General features: G+C 32.4%; 1 protein-coding gene across 1 annotated transcript; it reads right to left on the reverse strand.

Annotated features, from left to right (window-relative positions):
- Positions 1-372: 372 nt before the first annotated feature.
- On the reverse strand, positions 373-16,962 carry LOC132724247 (uncharacterized). The gene is made up of 3 exons (XM_060709083.1): positions 16,097-16,962; positions 3,250-3,769; positions 373-2,757 (listed from the first exon to the last, which is right to left on the reverse strand). The coding sequence occupies exons 1-3, from the start codon at positions 16,211-16,213 to the stop codon at positions 2,504-2,506; spliced, it is 891 nt and encodes a 296-aa protein (XP_060565066.1). The 5' UTR covers positions 16,214-16,962; the 3' UTR covers positions 373-2,503.
- Positions 16,963-26,271: the final 9,309 nt, after the last annotated feature.

Below are 26,271 nucleotides of genomic sequence, written 5' to 3' on the forward strand. Positions count from 1 at the left end.
GCTTCCCTTTACCCATTTACAGTATATTCTATATAGATAAACATCTTTTATTGCAAATATATCTAGTTTGATATCAAAATTGTCTTACTTCAAAAACTTTTGAAATACGGAGATAAATGTCGTAGCAGTAATGTTATGATTAAAGCGCAAGCATTTTTCATATTCAGTCAAACGTATGGAATATTAATAGCTTATTAATTTCGTCGCTTATATTGAAAGTATCACGGGTCATGTCCTCGATCTCCAAATACTGATGAACTTCTTTGCTGTTGAAACAGAACAGGGTACCACAGTGGAACCTGTCAGCTCTGATACAGATGTTGTACAATGTATATATCTTAAATGTAAACATAAAACAAAATTATAACACACTTATATATCTTAAATATTTATTTTTTGATTCAGTCTTCGTTGTGAAAATTACCATGAAAACAATACATAATAATCTTATAATCACCATTACAGGGAAAATATATAATACATGTACTTATACAACAAATAATGGCACATTGAAAGTATCTATGAAAAGTAACTATAATGATAACAAAGAATCCCTTACAGATTTTACTTAAACAAACATGATACTATTTAGTTGATACCGAGTTGTTTTAGTTCGAATGTGTTGGAAGCTATAAGCTTATTGAAACACTCTCCTGGAACCACCAAAGAGTGTTAAGTTTCTTGCCTGAGGAAACAACGGCTTGCCCCTGATGGGGTTTGAACCCATGAGACTAATCCGACTCGTTAACCACTCTACCACCCCGCCACTTTAAATGATAATATTTAGAATATACATGTAGTTTCTATTTTCAGTTCACTGCACGTTGATATTCGAGCTGTACAATATTGTTAAATGAATGTATCTGTAAGTAATTGATAATCACAAAATATCAAAATTATATTATGAAGCATGACTTTATGAGTGTATACGTCACCTTTATTACTTACAAAAAACATTTTATGGTCCAGAGATTTCTTAATATCTTTGTAGAACATATTAAGTATATCGTCTTGTCATATATGAGTGTATATAAAGTACTGTAGATATATCAGCGTCAATAAAAAACAGTATATGCTATATCTATATGTAAAATACAGCAAAACTGTATATGTTGAAAAAATCTCTAACGAAATTCAAAAGAAATTGTATTGAAATGTTGACAAGCTTAAATATCTATGTTTCCTTTTTCTTAAAAAGAAAAAAAGTGAAGGTTCCCTGTGTATGTTTAGGTAATTAACAATTCTTTATCATACTTAATCTATAACACTTACTTTGCCGACTAAAACTTGAATTTTACTTTATAACTAAATAACTAAATATTTCGTCTTCAATAAAAAAAATCATGTAAGTATATTCACAAATACTACATTTTTATTTTATCAGTCGTTTTACATATCTGTGTAATCTTATAAACAAACAATGCCCGTGATATAGCCAGATCTGACAAATCTAACAATAGCTCAATGTAATGTAATGTAATAGATAAGATAGTTTTATTCAAAAACACATCTTCATATATGTATTATATATGTACATGATAATAGAAATACTGACATTTATACTGTATTATTGTGTAAGTTGAAAACAAGAGACATCAGCTTCTCACTTGTATTAGCACGTTTGTTATAACTCATTTGCGATTATAAACTGGAGCTGTAAACACCAGATGTTGCTACAGTTGAAGCTGATCTTGTTTTACTCAATCATATGTGAATTCGACTTTAAAAAGTCATCCGATGTCGATTTTCTCGGAAATCATTTTCCATTGGAAAGAATTGCATTGTACCATCAAATGTTACCTTTAGATTGCAAGATTGTTTCTAATCCAGCCCAATAAAAAACTCATAAACATCTTTATAAAGCTAGACATGTGCTCAGTGGCAGACGACAAAACAGTTTACACAACAGCAAAGCAAAAATAATGACTTTGTTACTGACAAAAAAAAAGAAATCTTGAAAGTTTCATAAAAGTACGGAAAGGTGCAAATTTTCTTAATGTATATTCGTTAACATTTGTAACTATGCCACGATCAGCAGACGTACCAGAAACAATAAAAGCACACGTTCAGAAAAGTAACAAATAAGCAAACATAAACAATACTGACTAGATATAAGTTTAAATATAAGCAATAGTTTTGTACAATGATTTTATACTATCAGAAAATGTGGATGTATTTTTTCCACCACATTTATTTGACAGTTACCTCCCTTTAACTATCAATTGCTAAATGCTGCCAGATTGGAAGACTCCTTTATTGGAAGATTGTTTGTAAATTTATGAGAGTTAAGCACGCCTATACTGTATTCAGACACAATGTATTTATGTGTCTTTTATTTGCATGCTCTTTTATCATTAACTAACTTTTTCAAAGTACACACACCCTTCTGTCAAGAATTCCATCTTGATTCTATCTTTTTATATGAAAATAAAAACACTAGGAGATCGAAGTAATTATTTGACTGTTCTAGGGGTAGACATATTTCAAACTCTACCTCTTAAATTTAACTTCCAAACTGATGAAAATTGTTTTTCAATTTCATTTTCTTCGAAGAATGTCTCGCATGGGAAGGTAGAATTAAGTGTTTTAGATATTTTGCTTTTGATGTAATACTACTGTTTTTCAAAATACTTGTTAATTTTGATTGGTTTTCCGTATTTTGTAACACTAATTTTGATTGGTCGCTTTTTACTGGTGCTGAAGGTATTACTGTAATCGACTGAGCACTATCTGCAGAAGCGTTCGAGCAATCAGAATCTGAAAATAGAAATGTTATATGCTGTTATTTGTTGACAGGACCACTCAACATGCATGGTGTGTTAAGCAAATTGGCAATTTCGATACATAAACTCGAACCAAAAAGGTGTAAATCTCGGCTTAGAGGTTTACTGAATGCTTGAATATAATTATTGTGTCATCTTATGAAAGAAGAAATTATATAATTAACTTATACGAGAACAAAGACTATACTTGTTTTTGAAATTAGATTCGTTACCTTTTGACAATAAAATGTTGTTTCCTAATCACAACTTGTTGTGTTGGCGTCTGTTACCAAAGTGAAAGGTGGCTGACGAAACAAAAACGTAACTTTCTACTCTATCTTTAAACAATATGTAAGATAATAATATGTAACTTATTCTTACATGTTATGTGTATACAAGTTTTAGTTATTCGTTTATTTTCAGGAGACAAGACTTAAACTTTGCAAATAGTCATGTTTATCAGCTTATTAATACGACCATGACTCACCTGGTGACTCCCAGAACTCCACAGTTAACAGAGAATTTTGTGCAATCCAGTCTTTTGTTTGGTGAAAATGGTAACAATCCCACAATGCAACATGTCCTTTTGGTTGATTCCCATGATTCGTGTACGTAATGACTCTTAAGATGCCTTGTTTACCCCAAAATGTATGTTTTGTTTGCACAGGGTTAATTTGATGAAGTTTTGAGATGTTGGGATAACCGTATTTATCGGCGAGATAAGGACCGTATGAAATTGGCAAAAAGATATACTGCAGCTGGTCTTTTCCCTCAATACTGTCATGCCCGAACCGTGAGAAACGTATCATCTCTTTGCCAAGGGAGTGAACTCCTCCTATTTGATTTAAGCTATATGAAAGTCTTAATGCACTGGTATCATGAAGAAGAAGATTGTTGTTTCTCTCGATGCCAATCAAGTTATACAATTCATGATTTCTATATTGCCCGCCATGATGAGAATAACCCGGATAATGCGCACGCAAATCTTGAAAACGAGGCAATGGAATCTGAAAGAAATAAAAAAATCATCAAATGAATATTTTAATTGATTTCAAAAATAAACAAATCACAACACAATCATTCATTGTATTCTGCAGGTATATTGTAATTCGCACCCCGATAAAGGTTTTACAACGGAAACTGTTTTTATTACAAAATAGATGGTTACACCATATGTATCAAAACAAAAAAAACGCCATAAATGTTTGTGTTCTCAGAAACAAAACGATAACAATATGTTACACCAGAAATGACGGAAACCTAATAAAAAGCATTAAGGAAACAAAACTAGCAAGATTAGACGATGGCTTATTTAGTGACAAACGAGTGAAAACTAGCGTGTTGATGTTACATTTGGTGGGCAAGCATTGAATCCTATTTAATCTTTATTTATAAAAATAATTAACATAGAGATCTCTCTACCCAGATGTTAATTTAAATTGAGTTAAGAGCTCTCAAATGATTTAAACTATTCTTATAACAGAAGTTATTCAAGGTGAACGTAAATATATGCAAACAAGATGACTGACATCAAAAGATGATTTCCCGGGATGTCCTCGATGCTCAGGGTTAAAAGATTTTAATTAATTTTTGATAAGATGTTTCGAATTGGAGTAGCTGATTTGAATAGCCAGATGAAACTGCTGTCAGTCCATGTATGACAAGATGCGGCTAATAATGAACACATCTGTCTGGTTTAAAGTTAGAAATATGGAAACTAACGTGCTAATACCCCTTAGTGCCCGTCTACACCTATCCAAGTCTTGGATGCAAGTATCATATTCTCTTGAATTGGATAGTGTAGACACCCTACTTGAATGGTTTTTAACGAGAAATTATGTGACATCCATGAAGATAATTTCTTGCAAGAAAGTTAGAACACGTTCTATTTTTCTACAAGTTTTGGCTGTCAAAAACACTGATAACACCGATTTGACACAAAACATGTGCCCGAAGATGAGAAAATTTTTACTTTTTTTCTGACTTTTCTTGTTGATTCAGTGTGAATGACCTGTGAATTTTCAGTAAATGTTTACAATGTCGTTCTCAAAGGAACAAATCGATACATTGATTGATTTATATCAGGAAAGGCCATTTCTATATAATAACAGTTTGAAAGATTATCACAACAAACAAAAGCGGGAAATTGGAATAAATGACATTGCAACTGTTTTAGAAATTTCAGGTAAATAATATTTATTTTTTATATCTATCTTATGGTATTTGGCATGCATGTAAGAGTAAATGCAGTTTATTGTATTGTATATAGTTATGTAAAATACACTGCAAAAAACTGAAACATATTGATACATTACTTATTATATATAAGCTAGAAATAAGTACAGTTACTGTAGACATTCATTCATTCAGCTTCGCACTGATTTGTGTTCACACAAAAGATAATGTTATGTTTTAACAGCTGAGGAAGTGAAGAAGAAATTACCAGCCTTCGAACACAGTACAGTGCTGAGCATCAGAAAGTGCTATCCTCAGCAAAAAGTGGAGCAGGGACGAAACAATGTGTACACCCCAAAATGGTCATTCTACAACAGGCTTCACTTCCTTGCAGATCACATAACTCCAACGACGATCACTTTCTAATTTATCGGTACGTAGTCTTTTCCTAAGGCCTTTTTCCATTGCCAATGTACTTGACCGTCTGTGTTGAAAAAGTTACATAACTGTTCTCTCTGTTCTTGTGCAATATTGGAGCTTCTGTTGCCAGTTTGCTGACCGATAGAATCGAATGCTTGGGGCTCTTCTGGTATTCCATCATTAGACTCGTCCATCTGATATCTTTCTTCATGTGTGGCCACTTTCTCTAAACCAGTTATGTAATGCTATAGCAGCAAGTACAACTTTTTTCTGTAGATTCCACGTTCAGAGATATTGGAGAATAGAAAATTCTAAACCGACTTGCTAGAATACCAAAGGCACTTTCAACTACCCTTCTTGCTCTTGATAATCGATAGTTGAATACCCTCCTGGGGTTGTTCAAGTCCCTTCCACTGTAAGGTTTAAGTAAGTAAGGCTTTAGAGGGAATGCTTCATCCGCAACAATGACATAGTTACTGGAATACTGTGTTCCTGTGATAGGTTCCAATTTTTGGAATGTTCAGTTTGTCATTTTCTAGGCAGTCATATAGTTTAGAATTTCTAAACACTCCTCCATCCGACACCGCCCATTACACCCTACATCAACAAATCTAAATCTATAATTTGCATCAACAAGTGCTAGGAGCACAATACTAAATGTGTGCTTGTAGTTAAAAAAGTAAGATCCAGTATTAGCTGGTGGATTAATTGTAATATGTTTGCCATCTAGTGCTCCTATACAATGAGGAAACTGCCACTTTTGTTCAAATTCCGATGCAATATTCCTCCATTCCTCCTCTGTTTCAGGTGTCTGAAAATAAATAAAAATGTGTGAATTATTTATAATCGAAACTATTATCTACCTTTACAGAATGAAAAACTGACAGAGGATGATGACCAAACTGGCCAGATGGCTGGAACAATTGCTGGCACTTCAACCGGTAAGAAAAGGTCAATAAGGGAACAAGAGGATATCGTTCTTAAAGAGGCAAGTGAAAGTCTAAAAGCACTGAGAGAAAGCCAAACCTCTCGGGGAGATGAGCATGATTTGGTTGGAAGATATCTAGCTGATCAGTTAAGGTTACTGAAAAATGCAGACACTGCGAGGAGTGCACATATTACACTGATGAATGTTGTACATGAGCTGATACGCGCAGAAAATCAAACACAGTCTACATTTCAAGTTCCACCACTAAATAGCATGCAAACACCTGTATCTCAATACAGATCCGGATTTCTGAGATATCACTCAAGATCACAGCCTTCGTCACCAAGCCCACTAACCGAGGCCTTGACACCAATAAGACCACTGCATCCGTTTTACAAACATCCTACATGTAGTACAAGCCAGGCTGATCTACAGTCCAGGTCACAATCTCCGTTCTTGCACGAGTCTGTTAGTCAAGACCAATAAGGATGACCTGTTTATCTTTGCAAAAAAAGGACACTCTGGTTCTACTATGTTGTAGTTCAACAGATAAAAATGAAAAATATTTGATTTAACTGAAAACAATATATATTTGTTAATGTGTATAATTTTTTGTATTTACCTTAATATAGTCATCCCTAAGTACGTTGTAGATAGCATCACAAACCTCTGGAACAATTTTGCTGATAGAGGAAACAGATATCCTGTACTGATATCGAAGGCTATGAAATGATTCTCCTAAAACAAAATATTAACATTAATCAATAAAGAGAAAAGGCAAAATGTTTATGAACATGTATTATATATTATATAAATGTATTTTGTATAACTACATGTATGCATGTATTTAAAATAAATCAATAATTAAAATGAGTAGTATTTTAGTATTAAATGTGAAGGCAAATCTGTATATTCATGTATATTATGGTCATCTAAAATAATCATCATAATTATACTGATATAGTATAGTACTTACCAGTAGCAAGGAATCTCAAGGTTAATTATGGGTGAAATTTTATCCCTTAACTCCTCGAACATGTCTGTGCTCATTCGCAGGAAATTTTTATACGAAAGGGGGTCTTCATTCTGAAGTTCTTTCATTAATGTTGAATGAACACTAAATTTGTTTCTCCTCAATAGCCAGGGCTTTATCCATAGTGACCTTCGATAAGAACGGCGCCGTCTCCGGCTTGCTATAACTAATGCTAGTATGTTCAAAACTGCAACTGTTGTTAATTCTTCAATACTTGGCATTATTGAAAATAAATTGATAACAACATTCCTTTTTACTGCTCATCAAACATATCTGTAATTGTTGCATCTGATGCTGGACTAGCTGGACTAAGTGATGTTAGAGTAGGAATATCATCAGACCTGTTTGTAATCTCATAATGTGCAGTTACCATATGATAATATTCCAAAGGTACTTCAACATTTACATTAAGCAATTTGTTTTCATAGAAATACACTTTTACCCTGTCTATCAGTAACCTCAAAAAATCCAGTAAATAAAATGGTAAAACAATGTCTATATCTTCCTCTTCAAATATTCTGATTATAATATCCTTCAACACAGAAGAACAAAAAAATGATCTGTTTTCCAAAAGTAGAATCAATAAGGATTTTAAATGATATTGTTCAGCTAGTGAATAACTTTCATCAATTAAAGAATTTTTATCAATTAGTAAACTCAAAATATATTTTTTCTCACACTTTCCATTTATTTTATAAGAATTTACACATTTCATGAAATCCATTGTTTTTGGCTAATTGCATCATTTTCCCGCTTTTTTTGTATTCACACATTTTATAGAAACTTGATAGTCTTAATAAAAATAGGTATAAATTCTGGGCAATCTTAATTAGACATTTCAGTGTAAAACGAGCCTGAAAATATATTGAAAGGGCCATTTATTTAGCTTATCTAAATGTGACATTTAAGAAACTTGGATAGATGTAGACACGGCCTTAGACATGTGAATTATATACTTCCGATTTTACAAGATTTATATTACAACAAAGTTGTATTAAAGTTGGTTAAATTGCACGTATATAATGAGATATCTAGGCCATGTATTTACGAGTAGCAAGGTACATACGATAATATACAACTTAGGTTTTGTCTTTCAATAAGATCACGGCGCAACTTTATACCCGTGAGATCGCAAAACAAACTATATAGATACATGAGCACATTATGGTACAACTTTTATAAAATGGATGCATTGTCGTACGAAAAAGTCGTCTATTGTATGTTGCAAACTCATACACATTATTATTAGAAAGAAGATAATGTAGCATTTACTTTGCAAAGCTAGTGTCCTTAAAACTAATTCTCTTACGCTCGCGAGGGTGAGCTATGCGGAAGTAATACATAAAGTGACATCAAGCTATAACTGTCCAAAATGCGATTAAAATAAAACAAATAACTGCATTACTCCACGTATTTTAATATAATTTAATTTTTTGAGTAAATTTCCAGTGTAAAACTGCTATCTGCAACTGGCGTCCAGTTCCCCCAAAAAATATCTATAAAAAATTAATTTAGGTCATGTACATGTAGGCATTTTTCTACAGACAAAAGAAACGGGAAAAACACAGATAATGTCTCAGGGTTATTATCTTTCTCTCAGATCAAACGTTCATTTGTTTCCCAGACTGGAATTTCTCAACTAATCTCGTTATAAGCTGGGAAACCTAATTAAAGTAACTTCATTAGTGACGTTTACATAGCGACTAATTACGTTACCCAACAATTTGTCTGTCTGTTGCAAGTGTCATACAACATGTTTCCATGGTAACGGTGCAATAAAGCAACCGTCAGGAATTTCAGAATTAGTTCAAATAACATGTATAATTATACAAGTTTATTTCTGAGTAAATGCGGTTTTTATTAATAAGTTTATTTATACTAATAAGACTCAGCAAACATTTTGATCAGTTTGGAAACGAAATTATCATTACTGTATTTAATATATCAATAGTCGGTTCATTCGATGATCCATCAGATAATATTGACAGGAACTATTAAATTCGCGTCTAGTATTGTTAATTACTAATTCTGTTGCCACAACTCTATGGTGTAACTCACATCTAGCCAATGCTTTTATAACCAATGTGATAACAAAAGACCTCCCTTTAAATTCGTCAAAACTGAGATAAATAAAAACGAGGAAAAATGATGACTACTGGATTAGGTCTTAAATAACTGAGACTACCTGTATTCGCGTTTAAATACACATTATGCAATTGCTTGGCAATGAATATAATTCATGTATGTTCATTCTCAATAAACTATTGAATTTATAAAAAATGTAACATTTATTTAATTCTAATTAAAAACAACTTTGATCTCTAAACATATACCTTCCAAATTAATTGTTTAAATTTTGGAATGCTTCTTGTTAAATTTGATTTATATTCCTTATTTGAACCAACCCCTTTACAATATATATCGGCTTTTATTTCATGTTAACAATAGGAACTCCTCTATTATTGTCTGATGCGAGCAAGGATATCTTTAATTAACAATCATATCTTGTTAGATCTCGAGATATCACGCGAGATTACGAGTGTTTATGTTTTATATCATGCATCTGAATAACAAAATATGTATCATAAATTTACAAGGTTTTGTCTATTTAAACAAAAGGATGACATTATTCTGGATTGTTCAAACCCGTCTTGTTGATAAACCGCATATCAATCAGAGATACTGTATCAAATTAATGTATTGAATGTATGTGTTCCTAAACTTAGTGGTGTTTGCCATCTAAATTACAGAAGCCCCGCTACAATTAAATCGGTTGGAAACAACAAATTCGTCAGGAACACTAGTAGGTTTGTATATTACACAATGACATTTGCAATAAAGTTGTTTCATAAGCGAGATACTGCAATGTACTTATGTAAAACCCCGGCTTTTGTTGGTATCTTTCTTAAGCTGTTATTTCAGGTATTGAACTTGCGCAGGCTTTCACGGCTTTTTACTTATCGATATATACTCACGAATTCTAAATCTTCGATAAAAGTGTGACACAATTTGTCACTAGTAGTCAGTATTAATACTCTGTGCTGCGACCCAGGAGGTATTCAATATTCTAAAAAAACTATATTCTTAAGTTACATTTATGTCACAAATGTTTGAACATAATTGATAGTATATGTCATCTTTGGACATTCGTATTTTGCCATTTGAACTTATCAACATAACTTCACAAGCATGATGTTGGCTACTGTCTTGTCCAGTAGGGAAAACAGACAATATTAGTGTCAGTAGAGAGTATTGGTTACCCAGCATGGGCTACCAAATGATCACTTTATCCTGTCACTAACGACCCCAAACCACTCAAACATGCTAACTACTTTCCATACACCCGACACCTCGAACAATAAAACCCGCGCCATTTTAAACCTTCCCTCTATGATGCGCGATGACCTAATGTGAACTCAGACAATATTAAATATCCGCCTAATGACCTTTAACCCGGTATTGGTGCATCACATTGTCACATCCGTTGTCGCAGTGCTTCTTATACAGATGGCAACTTACAAAGGGGAGCGGTGGCCTAGTGGTAAAGGGGTCTGCGTCCCAACCCAGGGATCATGGGTTCGAGCCCTAATCGGGTCACGACCAGGTTTCTTCATATGATGACACCAGTACTGTTTGGTTCCAGGAAGCAGAGTCGAAAGTTATTAGTATAAGTTGCGAAAACTTGTTTCGCAATCGAGCTTTAATATCAAATCTGCCCGTAGACTTATCAAATCAGAGCTTTTGAGCTTTTTACTTTTTTGCACCTGTCTCAATTCAACTCACGAACTAATATTTCTTACTTTATGTCTTAACTTCCTTCTATTAAATCTTAAGATGTAACAGATGATCAAATCAAAATATTTTATGTTTTTTATGTTATCATTTCCATCTATTTTTATGTACAGATACGATCAAGGTAATATATGGAGTCTAAATGTATGAATGTCAAATTGTAATATTTTTTTCCTGCTGACAGTTTTGATCATTTTTATTTTTTGTACGTGTGGATGAATAAAGGCTTTATTGTCGCATTAAGGAAAAATATTACAGGAAGACACAATATTGCACTCGTGAATTACAAAAACATCCGTATACTACAGTATCCTATCGTTTTTTATGCAATAAAACACCGCTTTTAAGAGGAAATTAAATCTTTCTTATGACAAAATATGACTTTCTTAACATATGGCTGAGAAAGTTTGGATGTCGATTTAATATAGTGGTTTATTGCTAAAATTAGCCTTTTTACAACATTTATGAGAAGACTACCATAAAGCGGCACTAAACCAATCAAAGATCAATCACTTTATTTCAAATTTTCTTCCTTAAAATTTATAGCTTTTTAATAAGATGTGAAAAAGATGTTTTTCTTAACATTAAAAAGAAGTGTTAAAGCATTAAAAATGCAGTTATTTCAGATATAGTACGGATAAAGTGAACGATGTCCAAGCCTCGTGCTTTTATTGAGTCACCGCCAAAAGTCGCATCGTTTTAATACACAATTTGATTAAGATTTTATAGTTTAATATAATTATACCGATAATCATTAAACCTAATATTAACCCGGCTTCTGATATCCTACCTCCCAGGCGGGAAATATTGGTCTATATTACACCCGGGATTTATCATTGCCAATATGTCGTGCAAAAATATAAAAGACAAGACAATATTTTGTAATAAATGTAGTCTTATCTACCAGATCATAATAAAATGATCAAAATTTAGAGGGTGTGGGCTTTTAAAGTCGCCAACGGTGGTCCTTTCTATATGACCCCTCCCACTCCCGCATAGTTCCGGGGTTTAAATACATTTTTTATTTTTATAGACAATATTTTTCAAAAACTTTTCTCTTTTTTTTTCTTTTTTTTCTTTCTTCTTCTTCCTCTCTTCCACTTTTTTATGTACATATATATCTGTTTTATGATGGAAACCTACAATGTCATTTATCAAGTCAAACATTTGTGTTCTCGTAAAACCTAACTAAATAAACGTTATTATAGACAAATTAAGTTTTTTTTAAATACATCCAATAACTCATTGCCAAATCTCAAGTACACTGTAAATATATTCAACATGGTTTCATTTCAAGTATTTATTTCAAACCCTATTATCAACAGTTTAATAACGATCTACGATCTGGTTTAACATTGTCAGTCAGTCTGTTATCATAATGAATGGAATAATATATCTACATACGTGAACAATAGTCGCAAAAGTAGACCATCTTCCTATATCTATATTCATTGATAAATTCATTTAAAATCTTTTTCATCGCATTGTTAACCTATATATTTATCTCTGTATTATTAACATAGTAATGAAACAAGTGAGCCCCTTTATCAAATAAGTACTTAGGTATTAATTGAATTAAACAAAGGATGGTATATATACGTGCAGTCTGGTATTTACTGCATATATGTTTTATTTTGTTCTTTATGCATAACTAGAATATAGAACAGCCTAAAGTATTCTAATGTTTCCTCGTTCTCTGTGAATTACTAGAATACATGTATACATATATATATATATATATATATATATATAGAAGAGCAGCTAACAAGGGCATTATAGAATAATTAAGCAATAATATATAATTTCCTTTTGATTGTCAATTCCTGACTATGATCAAGATCAAATGCACAGCTTATGTAATAATACAACATCTAATTTGTTCTTAATAACACACATCCTCTTCCCATTTCTTTAAGAAAATATTGCAAACCACCTCGATGAGTTAAGAAACTTAAATTTGTTCATCTGTGAAAATATTTCTTATATTAAAATAGTAATATTTACCATACTAAAAATAGTGCTTCATAACAGTAAAAAATATAAGATCATGAAAATGTACAATATAGTTTGATTTATATCACCAATACGACTTGAATTAATGTTAATTTATATCATTAAAACTAAACTAATTTGGTTATGAGAAATAACCTACATTAAATAAAGTCACATAATTCTATAAATATCGGTACAAAATATGCTATGCTTTCATTACTTTCATCCGGGTTATTTTACTCGAGAAGGTGTTCTATTGCATGGTATCTTTAGAGTACAAATCATGATACTAGTACAAAAAGTGACATGACTGCATGCGCACATATGTTTACATGACTGCATAGAGTGATATCATATACTGGAAATTATCAGAATTACAGCGGTTGCAAACTATCAAATTATTAAGATATTGTTGTTAAAGGGACTCCACTGAGATTTTTTAACATGACGGAACTGGAAATATTTTTTTAGATAAATGTTCTATTTGATGATCTATATAAAGTAATGTGTGTGCAAAATTTAAGGCCATTTGCATAGTTTGTTTTTTCAAAACAATTATTCCATTTGTGAAATATGACCCAATATTGAAAAGCGTTGCAACGCTTTTCGCTCAAACCGGACCAAGAATAGCTCAAAAATACTTTTTTCTGGGTACATTTCTTATTTTTGCGTATCTTTCTGTTTAAGTGTAACCGTTAATCTATGTTAGAAATTCAAATTATATATTTTTAGGTTTTTGAACCTCTGTGGAGTTCCTTTAAAATGTTTTATGTACAACAATGTCATCGCGAAAAGACATTTGTAGCCTTAGTCACTAGAGCTACAGAAAACGAGGGTTTTCCTAAACCAACAAAATAGACAGTCTTATAATTTTCGTTAATTGATCAGATGATGTTGTTCCTGTTAAAATATCGTGCTGATAATTACCTTCAATTAACACACACCTTTCAAATTTTGGCGGAAATGTAGAAAATTAAATTTCTGTTCGAATATTTGATAAATTTTAATTTGAAATTCTAAAGAAAGAGAGAGAAATATTAATTAAACACCGTATCTGATAATTTCATCTTTTCGCTTTATTACGAAACACTGGCCCCTTTGTCGTGTTATGCGCTTATTTTAGCAAACGTTCTGCCGGAAATTTTCATGAACGATATCATCTAGATACTCTTTAGTTTTAAAATTTATATTTTTTTCGCTTTTAACTCAATTACATTAAAAGTGTTGGCTGTAGGCTACAAACGCAACGCGTTACAAATCGCTCAAAAATCAAGTTTTCAGATATGAAAAGTATTTTCATGAGAAAGTTGTTTTTTGTGGATGAAAAGACGAGATAATGTAGCGAAAAACGACATGATATTTTATCGTCGCAATTGAGTGATTGTAGGAAATTTTAGATACATTCGGTGTCTCGCTTCCCACAGTGGTAGGCATTTGACACTGAAATTACATTAATATTAAAGTAGCTGTCTCATATTAACATATCTTAATAAGATAATATATTCTTGATAAACATGTGTTTTAGTTTTATACAAAAGTTTTATGATATAGAGTACAGTAATTATGTACTATGCAAATAATGTAAAAAATTGAAAACGGTAATGTGTGAAGAGTTTGTGATACTTTAATTTATACAAACGTTATTGTCATGTGTCGTACTATATTCAAACAAAACAGGAATTTTGAATGTTCCTATCTTACTGATATTTTTGTTACATATTTTTGCAGCATATACATGTACCATCACAACAACAACAACAAATGTATAATTTTCGCATTGAGAACATTTATATAAATGATATAATTTACAGAGACTGTTTCTTTATGTCCAAGTCCTGGGATATAATCATGTTTTATCAAAGTCATGGCTATGCATTAATCGTTTAAGACAGGTGCTTTTTTAGAAACATGACACACATTTATCGTTTTATATCTACTGCATTAATCACGAACAAAAACATTATACTACTTTCTATCCCTGCAATTCATTTGCACAATTCAGAAATCCCCCAGTTTCAAGTATACAATGATTTAATGGTAAAAAATAACAAGGCTAATAATTTCACTCTTTTATGAAGAATTACATTCAAATATTATATGAGACGTTTTTCTGAATAACTTAAAATGCTAATTTATTGACATAAAATCGACATAAACCACAGGTCTTCGCTATCTTTGATTCAAATTCATAAAATCACCCCTAGATTGAATGCCGGCATATCAATGTAATAGTATTATGATTGGTAAAAAAACCCATTCAGCTAAATTTGAAATTCATAGAGAGTTATTTTATGTGATTAAATTTCATCGAAACGAGACATTTAAAGCCATTAGATTTCAATTAGAAAATGTATACGCATTATTGAATATAAAACCTGCAACCCTTGTATAATATTATTCTGGTCTAAACAAGGCAGTGAGTTTGCATATGTTACACAAATGAAATATGTATTTTTGTGAGATAAGAATTCATGTACAACAAGGGATTGTTTTATTGTAAAAGAATAACATGAATAAAAGCCGATGTCTCCCAATGGCCACCATACTGTACCTGTTCGTACAAAAACGAAATGATTTGAAGTCAAATTTATATAAATCATAACGTCAGTAACATGATGTATATATATATAGTATTTTATCGTTGATTAACGCGACATATATAATCATATATCAAAATAATGTTACAAAATCACTAAGCCAATACTGTTCACATCGTAACGAAAGAGCAATGAGTGCAAATGTTTTCGGTCACTTTTTTAACATTTTATAACTTAACTTCTGTATAATTACTTTTGTTCTCCTCAGCCTCTATTTCGACATGACATTAATGGGACAATTCAGTACAAATATGAAACTACCACTGTATAGAGTAATATACTGAAGATATATATGAACAAACATGATCATAAAGAAATATTAATAGTAATAAAAGTGATGCTTTATCCTAATTATTATGATGAAATTTAAATCAGCATATAATTTTTGACATATTACCTTATCCGTCTGCACACACATTATCAAAGTTGTCAAAAATAAAAGCAACGTTTTCTGCACGCCAATGGTCCATGCTGTCCGTCCGTCTGTAGAACGAGGCATCTGTGTATCATCCATTTTAATTGTTATTGTTTTCTTTTGGAATCCATGTTCGATGTTTATTCTCCAATTTGTATTCAGTTTATTGCACTTTTTCAAAATCTTTATTACAAGACGACAAGTTACCACTGCTTTGAACTATACAGCTGAACTAGTCTGTGATAATCTATGAACAAAAATGTTTAGGAAATGTGTATAAAACACATTGTAAAGACTAAATCCACATATTTAATACTTTCAAAAATCCCTGATAGCCTAGTAACACAGATATTTCCTCTATCACTACTACACAACTGATTAAAACTTCAAAACATCGTCTCTTGCGGCGTTCGTCCCGTACCGTTATCTTTGTGTAGGCCCCAGATCAATATAGTAGTCCTCAACGGTACAGACAAAACCTTCAGCGGATCTCCAGTTTTAGTAAAGTCGGTTTATTGCGGAACGTAAACACTTCTATACGAACTTGACCTGAGCTCTCCGTCTGATAACACTGTTGTAAAATGTTTAAGCTGTCATTTTTCAAACACCTTAGCAATCTTTAAACACTGTAAGAGTTTGAAAATAGATAAATTTACGATTAAAGTTTACCGTCCGTCTCCTGCTTTATATATCTTAAACACTTATTCCGTCTTGTTGAACATTATACCAATTCATTCGATAATTTAGAACTGAAATAATCAGTTCAACACATATTAAATATATCATTAATCAATTTTGTATACAATTTTAATTATTGTTCAAATGACAATAAAATGTTTGATCGCTGTCCTTCACTTAACTTCAATGATGTTTAAAGCCGGGAAATATGAGATTACAGTGGGTTTTTTTCGTGTTTATTTTGTCTCTTATTCGCCTGTTAGACATTCAATAAAAACAGTTTTACGCCTCGACTCCTCTGATAGCTCGAAGTTTAAAAACGTTTTACCGCATTTAATGATCTTAAGAAAGAGATAGATACATTGAAAAACAAGTAGGAAAATAATCTGGATATCATGGACTCAATTTTATTTGAGCTTTCTCTGTTTTCTAAAATTGAATGTTAATATATCATGTTTTATTATGAATTATCGTTTTTACAGATTAATGTGATATACCATGCTAATCATATGAGAATCAGTACACTCTAACTTCATGTTGGTAAAAAAAAATAGGCAGATATATCTTATTTTTGAGCGGATTGCCGTTGTGCATATGTCCAGGAGCTTAGGTAAAGCATTTAGGTGCCATGCTGAAAATTTGACTTGGTTACAGCCACCCTCAATTTCCATATATGAACTGTTTATATATCAATTATAGGTATGGATGTACTGCTGCCGAGTGCTTTTTCCTATTATAATTACCCAAATTAAGTCATGATTTTAGATTTATAATTTTTCGAACATCTCACTGTTAAGCGCAATTTGTCGCAATAACTCTTAAAGCTTTGTTTTTGTTTTACACTTGCACAATGCCATTCCGCTTAATGGTTGACCTCAACCCAAGCAGAGTTTATCATTTTCAGGTCTTTTAATCATATTCACAATATCTATTTATTTAACAATAATGTTAAGCCCGTGCAAATTATAACCAATTGTATTACATCTTTCGTTCTACCTGTATTTTCCGTTATTTCATACCCACCATCTTCAAATTTAATCGCTCGCTAAAATCAATTTGAAAGGAATGTTGTAGAAATTATAGCTCGCATTTTTATTTCTGATAAATTTTCTTTAAAAAAAAGAGCTGAAATTATTTTCTCGGGTGAATTGGCGTTTTAATGCTACTTTAGTTTCGTCTGCAATAATTCTCAATGGTTTTACACAACCCGTCAAATTGGGCAGGTGAATCAAACACACTAAAGGCAATAAAGTCGAATAAAGCAGTTTATCTGTTACCCAATATGGCCTAAATTGAGCGTCATATTAAACAGCAATAGGAAACGCTGTGCCCTGTAGTTATTGCATTTTATTGTCCTATTCTATTTTCTGACAGTAAGGTAATTTTGTCGAGTGCGTAATGCTACTTAATGTAAAGGCAGCCAATTTTCTGAAATTTGTGGAAATTTAATCCTTTTCTAATTTAAAATGTGACAACCATTTTGAAGAGGGTGGAAGGTTTATTACCTGATCTAATTCGTAATGGGCAAATTAGTATTCTATATATTCGAGAGTACTTATAGAAATTTGTGTGGTATCGCTTACTTAGTATTCTGAAATCAAGACGTTTGTTGCGTATACCCTCAAGGTAATTTTATATTTCTTGAGAGACTGTACGTGTTCAAGTAGCCGCATGTCCTCTTGAAAGAAAGGTCTGCGGTGGCTGCACTTTAGCGAAATATTTTTCACATCCATTTATTTACAGACCTATTTATGTTAGCAATGCCGGTTAAAAGAATGTTTCATTTAGTAAGATTGAAAGCAAGTGAGCATGAAAATTATTAAAATCGGAAAAGCGGTGATGCCTCGAAAGCATACAAAACCATAAAAGTACATGGATATTGCAAACTTTAAAGAAATGGGGAAATATCGTATTGCTTTACCAAAAATGGGAGATCTTAAAATAATAATTTCAGGCATGTAACTAAATGTTATTTTTAAACGTCCGCAACAATGAAAATAATAAACAATAAGGAACACCATTTTTAAAATATATATAGATTGTATTTTACTATATATGTTTTGTAAGAACATCAATTACTTTTAGATAAAGAAATTTTCGACCAAGCTTAGTAATCACAAATTTTGGCAAATAGGTGGTAACGTGAATATTTGGGCATATTCTGTTTATTAAATTTGTTTTCGGAATAAATTTGAAATAGGTATGATTTCAGACATTTTCTTTGTGAATCTCTGTATGTGAAGTTACATCACGGTCACCATGTTGTCTAAGATCTTTGATATTTACAGTGTGATTCTCATGTGACGTTTCCGTTATCATTTACAGTATGATATTCATCTGACGTTTCCGTTACCATGTTGCCTAAGATCTTTGATCTTTACAGTGTGATACTCACGTGATGTTTCCGTCAACATGTTGCCTAAGATTTCTATCTTTACAAAGTAATGCTCATGTGACGTTTCCGATACCAAGTAGCCTAATATACTTGCTCTTAACAGTATGATACTCGAGTAACGTTTCCTTTACTATGTTGCCTGAGATCTTTGATCTTTACAGTATGATACTCGTGTAACGTTTCCTTTACCATGTTGCCTAAGATCTTTGATCTTTACAGTATGATACTCGTATAACGTTTCCTTTACCATGTTGCCTAAGATCTTTGATCTTTACAGTATGATACTCGTGTAACGTTTCCTTTACCATGTTGCCTAAGATCTTTGATCTTTACAGTATGATACTCGTGTAACGTTTCCTTTACCATGTTGCCTAAGATCTTTGATCTTTACAGTATGATACTCGTGTAACGTTTCCTTTACCATGTTGCCTAAGATCTTTGATCTTTACAGTATGATACTCGTATAACGTTTCCTTTACCATGTTGCCTAAGATCTTTGATCTTTACAATGTGATATTCATGTGACGTTTCCGTTACCAAGTTGTCGAAGATTTTTTATCTTTACAGTATGATATTCATGTGGCGTTTCCGGTATCACGTTGTCTAAGATATTTGATCTTTACAGTATGATATTCATGTGGCGTTTCCGGTACCATGTTGTCTAAGATATTTGATCTTTACAGTATGATATTCATGTGGCGTTTCCGGTACCATGTTGTCTAAGATATTTGATCTTAACAGTATGATACTCGTGTGACGTTTCCGGTACCATGTTGTCTAAGATATTTGATCTTTACAGTATGATACTCGAGAAATGTTTCCTTTACCATGTTGTCTAAGATATTTGATCTTTACAGTATGATATTCATGTGACGTTTCCGGTACCATGTTGTCTAAGATATTTGATCTTTACAGTATGATACTCGTGTGACGTTTCCGGTACCACGTTGTCTAAGATATTTGATCTTTACAGTATGATATTCATGTCGCGTTTCCGGTACCATGTTGTCTAAGATATTTGATCTTTACAGTATGATATTCATGTGGCGTTTCCGGTACCATGTTGTCTAAGATATTTGATCTTTACAGTATGATATTCATGTGGCGTTTCCGGTACCATGTTGTCTAAGATATTTGATCTTTACAGTATGATATTCATGTGACGTTTCCGGTACCACGTTGTCTAAGATATTTGATCTTTACAGTATGATATTCATGTGGCGTTTCCGGTACCATGTTGTCTAAGATATTTGATCTTTACAGTATGATATTCATGTGGCGTTTCCGGTATCATGTTGTCTAAGATATTTGATCTTTACAGGATGATACTCGTGTGACGTTTCCGGTTCCATTTACAATGTGATACTTATGTAATGTTTCCGTTACCATGTTGCCTAAGATTTTTTATTTTTTATGTAAAGTGTAATACTCATGTTAGTGAACTAAAAAAAACACTAAAATATATTTATGTGAATTATGTATGATACACTGAAGTTATAAGTCTTGCTCCAACACTCCATATCTATCAATGTATTAAAACACTGAATGGAATTCTTTCAAGGAAGGCATATTAAGATATAACGTTACAAAAAGTTTATGACCTAACCGGAAATGACGGCACTTGAAAGTGTGCACTTAATGAATGCTAATCTAGACTTTGCACATGATAGCGCATGGATTTAAGAAGCATTTAAATCATATCCGGATATCCGGGATAGTTTTTTTTAAATCGCCAAAAAGGAAACTATAAAGTTCTTCAAACAGGGCAAAATTGAAATTGTTGCAGGCTCGATAACGTTGTCCCATATCATACGGTGTGGATTATGGCAAGCTACCGTCCATACCATCTAGCAGCATGTAAATTGTGTAAAATTTATTTCATTTCAATAAAACACATATACAGACATATAGACTTGAATAAAAAATAATTAACTTCATCAGTGGTATCTGTTATTGCACGCGCTGTGTCTGTGATGAAATGTGCTGTTATGTGATATTCTGTCTCGAACTCGGTCTTTAATAAGTTCTTATTGAGTTTAGTTCGTTACTTCTGTTTACTTTTATAGCAGCCAAGCGTTCAAAACGAAGAATTTTTTGTGCCATATTCTTATTGAATACGTTTTTATATAACCTGTATATCTGTATCAGAATAAAATTGTTATACGGACCTCTCTCAGTTCTAGCTATGTATGTTTGAAATTAATACTTTTAAATGACAATTTTGAAGCGCATCTAGGCTTAAACCTTGAGACAAAGTTAAAAGTATGGTCATATACCGATTCTGTTCTGTTGGAGAATCTTGGACTGTAGGAACACATATCTTGAAATATTTGAAATAAGTCTGATCCAGAGCTACTTTCATAACAACAAGCTGTGTTGACTAAGGTGATTCGTTATTTAATGCATTTAAACATGTGAAATGTGTGCGGTAATGCATTCAAACAATGGAAGTAAGAACAGACGACACTAAGATAGCATTTATCACGCCAAATGCACGCTGTCGTCTGCATGCCCACGTGTTCTACCAAAACACCTGCCGGTGTTGTAATAAACTTAAGTTGTTATAAATATTTACTTAATATGCTGTCATAATGAACATTATATACTCTAAATTTTAAAAAGTGGTTTAGCTGAATTCAATAACAATCAATGAAGTGCTCATAAAAATTAAACCACAACGTTTAAATCGGTACATAATGACAACTTAAGTTCTGTAAATATCTTTCTGACTTCAATTAATCATTTTGAACCAAAGAGAAGGCTATTTTTTCGTAAAAGATATGAAAAAATGTATTCATAGTAAATAATTATGTATCGTTTACCCTGAATTACACATCGTTATTGGGTTTTATTCCACTTATCTAAAATTTGATACTTCAATTTTTATTAGCATTTTGAATGCCAAAAACTAAACCACTCTAAACATGGAACTATGATTGTATTTAAGGAGACAAATTTTAATTTTGCGTGCATTATCGTTGAGAAAGCATGATATTGTGTTTGTATATGCAGGAATGTTACAATACTTTGAACATCACTGATTTAAAAAGAATGCAGCTACATTACCAAAGAAGTAAAATGGTGTACAGTAGAAGTATAATACAGAATAGGTATAAGGTGAAAATAAGTAAAACTGGCGCAAGGTAATCAGTTACCTATTTCATGGTGACGCTTTGATGACGCCATTTCTGACGTCAACCCGTCACCATTTCAAATTCAAAATTTGAATTCTGCTAAAGAACATTGGTGGTAGCTGAACTTTACCCCGGCGTTTTTGAACAGACTCAATCAAACCGAGTTTTTCACATTTTATTTCTTCACGTGTTGGGCATGGTTCCACCTGTACCATATTAGAATGTATTTTGATTTTTAAAGAACATCCTACTTAAAAGCTTTGGAAATAGACATAATTACCAACATGTACTTTCGGTCTCTACAATCAATTTTTATGAAGTAACCAATCAGAATCTACGTTTTAAGTGATCAACATGATGTCATTGCACTATTGAGTAGGCAGATACAAAATACTTTTTAACAATGAAAATCAAAATTGGATCAAGGTGACACAAACGCTTTGGTAATGGCGTTGTAGGTAGTGTATAAGGTGTAGATAATATCACCACGTCGTGAGAATCGCGCTATAAACTTATTATCCACGAGTATTGAAGAAATTGACAAATTGGTCCAATTGTGTTAATAACAGAAAATTGTATGTGGCTGCTATTACATTAGATTAGAGAATTTCCACACAATTTTCAGCGATAGTATCTAATAAAGTACTGTATTACCGTTATGACTGCTCTAACAACATAATTGTTGGTTTATAATGAAAATAGTGTAAGCCTGCCATCACATTCTCTCGTCTGTAAACGTGATTTCACTGATGTAGAAATAAGATAATAAACTGTCTGTAACCACACAAAATAGCAATAATTATTTATAATTTGTTTACTTTATTTTTATATCTAATTTTGTGGTTTTGTAAATATTTAATCCGCCGCCTGAGATATCTTGTTGTTGCAAATAAATTGCTTGTCACAAATTAACAGTAGATGATCGTCAGAAAAAGTGGTCGTCGGCTCTCCAACACACCAGGGTTTGGTAACTTTCATGAAGTTAAGAGGAAACTTTTGGTGAAAGTAAGTAACACCAACAGCTGAACAAGACAATATTTAGTCCGGAATTAGTCTCTTTGGTGTCATGATCGGTCCAGGTGTTTTGGGAAATCTCTCTAAAAAAGGCTGTAAGGAATTGTTCTACAAGATTTTGACGAAAACTGAGTTAATCTGGAAGGCGACGGGAACATAGTATAGGTCATATGGCAATATTCCAGCTAGCTTTACTGATGGAGGAAGACCTCAGATGCTTTCCGTGCATTATTTCAGACACGGACTGGCACCTGCGTAGAACAACCGACGTTCTGTTAGCTAGCTGGATAGCTTTCTTACATGAAAGAATCCAAAGTCCCTGTCGGGATTCGAACCCACAGCGATGAGTGGCAAGTTGTTTGAAATATATCGGTACACTTTTGAAACTGAAGTGTTGAAAATAATTGAAAAATAAACAAAACTTTCATAAAAACTAAAATGATGAAAACACAGGCCGTTCACGCAGTACAAAAGTTTTACAGTTTTGTTCTCATATAATTCTGTATCTGGAACTTAATGTAGTTATATACCATCTTCGTCGTTACATAGACACAACTGACACTTATTTCATTTGATTTCACATTTATCTTATTATTTAATCTATTCTCTCAATATAATTCACTAATGTTCTTTTGTTTTAGAGTGTGATTTTTCCCAGGAACCTGTTTTCCCATGGGCACACAGTCGCTACTGTTTATTTCAACCATCTGTTTGCTGAGGAAAAAACTTTCCACTTTTAGTAGAAGTAACATAAAAGTACCGTGAGTGCATACCTTTATGTCAAAATAGTTTTTGCTGTTTTGACGTAAATGTTCTTTTTATACCATTTTCTTTCAACTGAGTCAATGTTAAACATATTTCGTAACGCATGCTCTTGTTTACTGATTAGTCAATATAAAACATATTTTCAGCCATATGGTCTTGTTTACAGGATGTTAACACGACAGATTGATGCTATACAAACAGTTATTATACTTGTTAATACTTTGATTATATATTTAGAGAAAGGATTAAATCACGTTTATGCCGTCCCTTTATCGGTAAATAGTGTATTATACCGCCAGACAGAAACGGTGTATAGCATTGAATACTTTCTCTACGATATGAAATGTCTCGGCGGTCAAGGAACCCTTATCGTCGCTTTCTCGGGCCCATATAATCCCCAGTTAATTCATTAAAGTGTTCTCTCCGAATCTCCTTCTGCAATAATAAATGAGATTAAAAGCAATTTAGAAATTTCTAGATAAAGAACATAGTTGTTTATATAAGGTGTATAAGGTGGACAATTTTAATTCCCACTTTTGATAATACATTTTGTAATAATAAGTGAATTTTGACACCTGTTTATGAAGTAAAATAGGGGCTTGAAGGGAAAGTCTTCATAAGTTCCATATTGAACCATGCTACGGCTATGTTTTAGAATTTGACTTGCATATAAGAATAGAAATAGTCCCACTGGGAATTTCACGTTTGAATATACAATAGTGCCTTTGCCTCAGAAAAGTTTTCACCAATGCTCTCAAAGTTTGTTTGGTTTTTCATGTTTTATTTCGTTTTTACCTTTCCTTTTAAGACAACACTTAAGGTCTCGTGTTTTACAATTTTGTACCTTTGTGATATTATTAGAGTTGACCAGATTGCCTTTTAAATACGATACACAAAACACATAATTATACATGAATTATATAAAAAAAAATTAAACAGTCTGTTATCCTAACAAATGTAAACAATGTGTCTATCTGCCTGATGTATTTGCGTACAATTTTAGAGGAAAGAAATTAGTATCAAAACACTGTTGACACATTTTGGTTTAATGGAAGGCTTGATTTTTGGCGATTTCATTTCCCAATTTTAATGATTCTTTACAAAAACGAAGGCCAGCTTTATTGAGAAGAATTATTTGCTGAGAGTTAATTGTATTCAATAATTTAAACATTTTCTACAACCTGCGATCCTTTCTTCCCCCTTTTAATTGATTGCCCCTATTGAAGAGCAATGAATGAGGTTTCAGCGCGAAGGAAACTGTCGTCTGCTGTAAATTAAAAGGATTATGCAAAACGGAAATATTGACATTACATCGAAAACTTCATAATCTTATCAGATGAGTACATCATATCAATAGCTTGTATTTTTTCTTGAAATGCAAACAACTAGAGTAGATTCATTGTCGCGCATGCGAGGCAGATGGTTTTATTTGTTCAAGGTGTGCGCCATGCGCCGCGTCGGGCTCTCAACGGATAATTGTGTCAATAATGAACTCCTCTATATATCACAATGACAGAAGAAATACCCTATATTTGAGGCACAGTATAATGTAATCTTTATAAATATATTTCAGAAAACAATTTTTAAATGTGTTTTTTAAGCAGTTGAAAACTTAACCGCATCAAGACTTCGCTGTTGCCGTTATCATTGTCACTATATTGTCATTATCAACATCATCATCATCATCATCATCATCATCATCATCATCATTATCATTTACACCAACGAAATGCATACACGACTTATGAATTGGCTGTGTCATTCATAAATGCTCACCATTTTCCCTTTAATTACCGGTATGAAATCTTCTATAACAACTTCAGTTATCACTAGTTAATAGGTTTCTTTTGCAATGTATTTATAACATAAATCATACGACGTCTGAGTCTAAGGTTAAATTACAAAGACTGTTAATGAATGGGTTATAATGATCCCGTATTAAAAGGTGGTCATGTCTCGTTTTGGCTATTATAGTACAACGGCACTATGTTTAATCAATTTGCATAATACGAAAAGAATTAATCACGATATTTATATAAAAAGATTCATATCTCCACACCATCACTATACTGTATACAAGTATAGTGTGACTGACACAAACAAAATGAGCCGCGTCATGACAAAACCAACATAATGGGTTTGCGATCAGGATCCATGCTGTTCGCTATCAG

The sequence above is a fragment of the Ruditapes philippinarum genome, unplaced genomic scaffold, assembly GCF_026571515.1.
Source record: "Ruditapes philippinarum isolate M1 unplaced genomic scaffold, ASM2657151v2 ctg1816_1_1_1_1, whole genome shotgun sequence".
Taxonomy (NCBI): domain Eukaryota; kingdom Metazoa; phylum Mollusca; class Bivalvia; order Venerida; family Veneridae; genus Ruditapes; species Ruditapes philippinarum.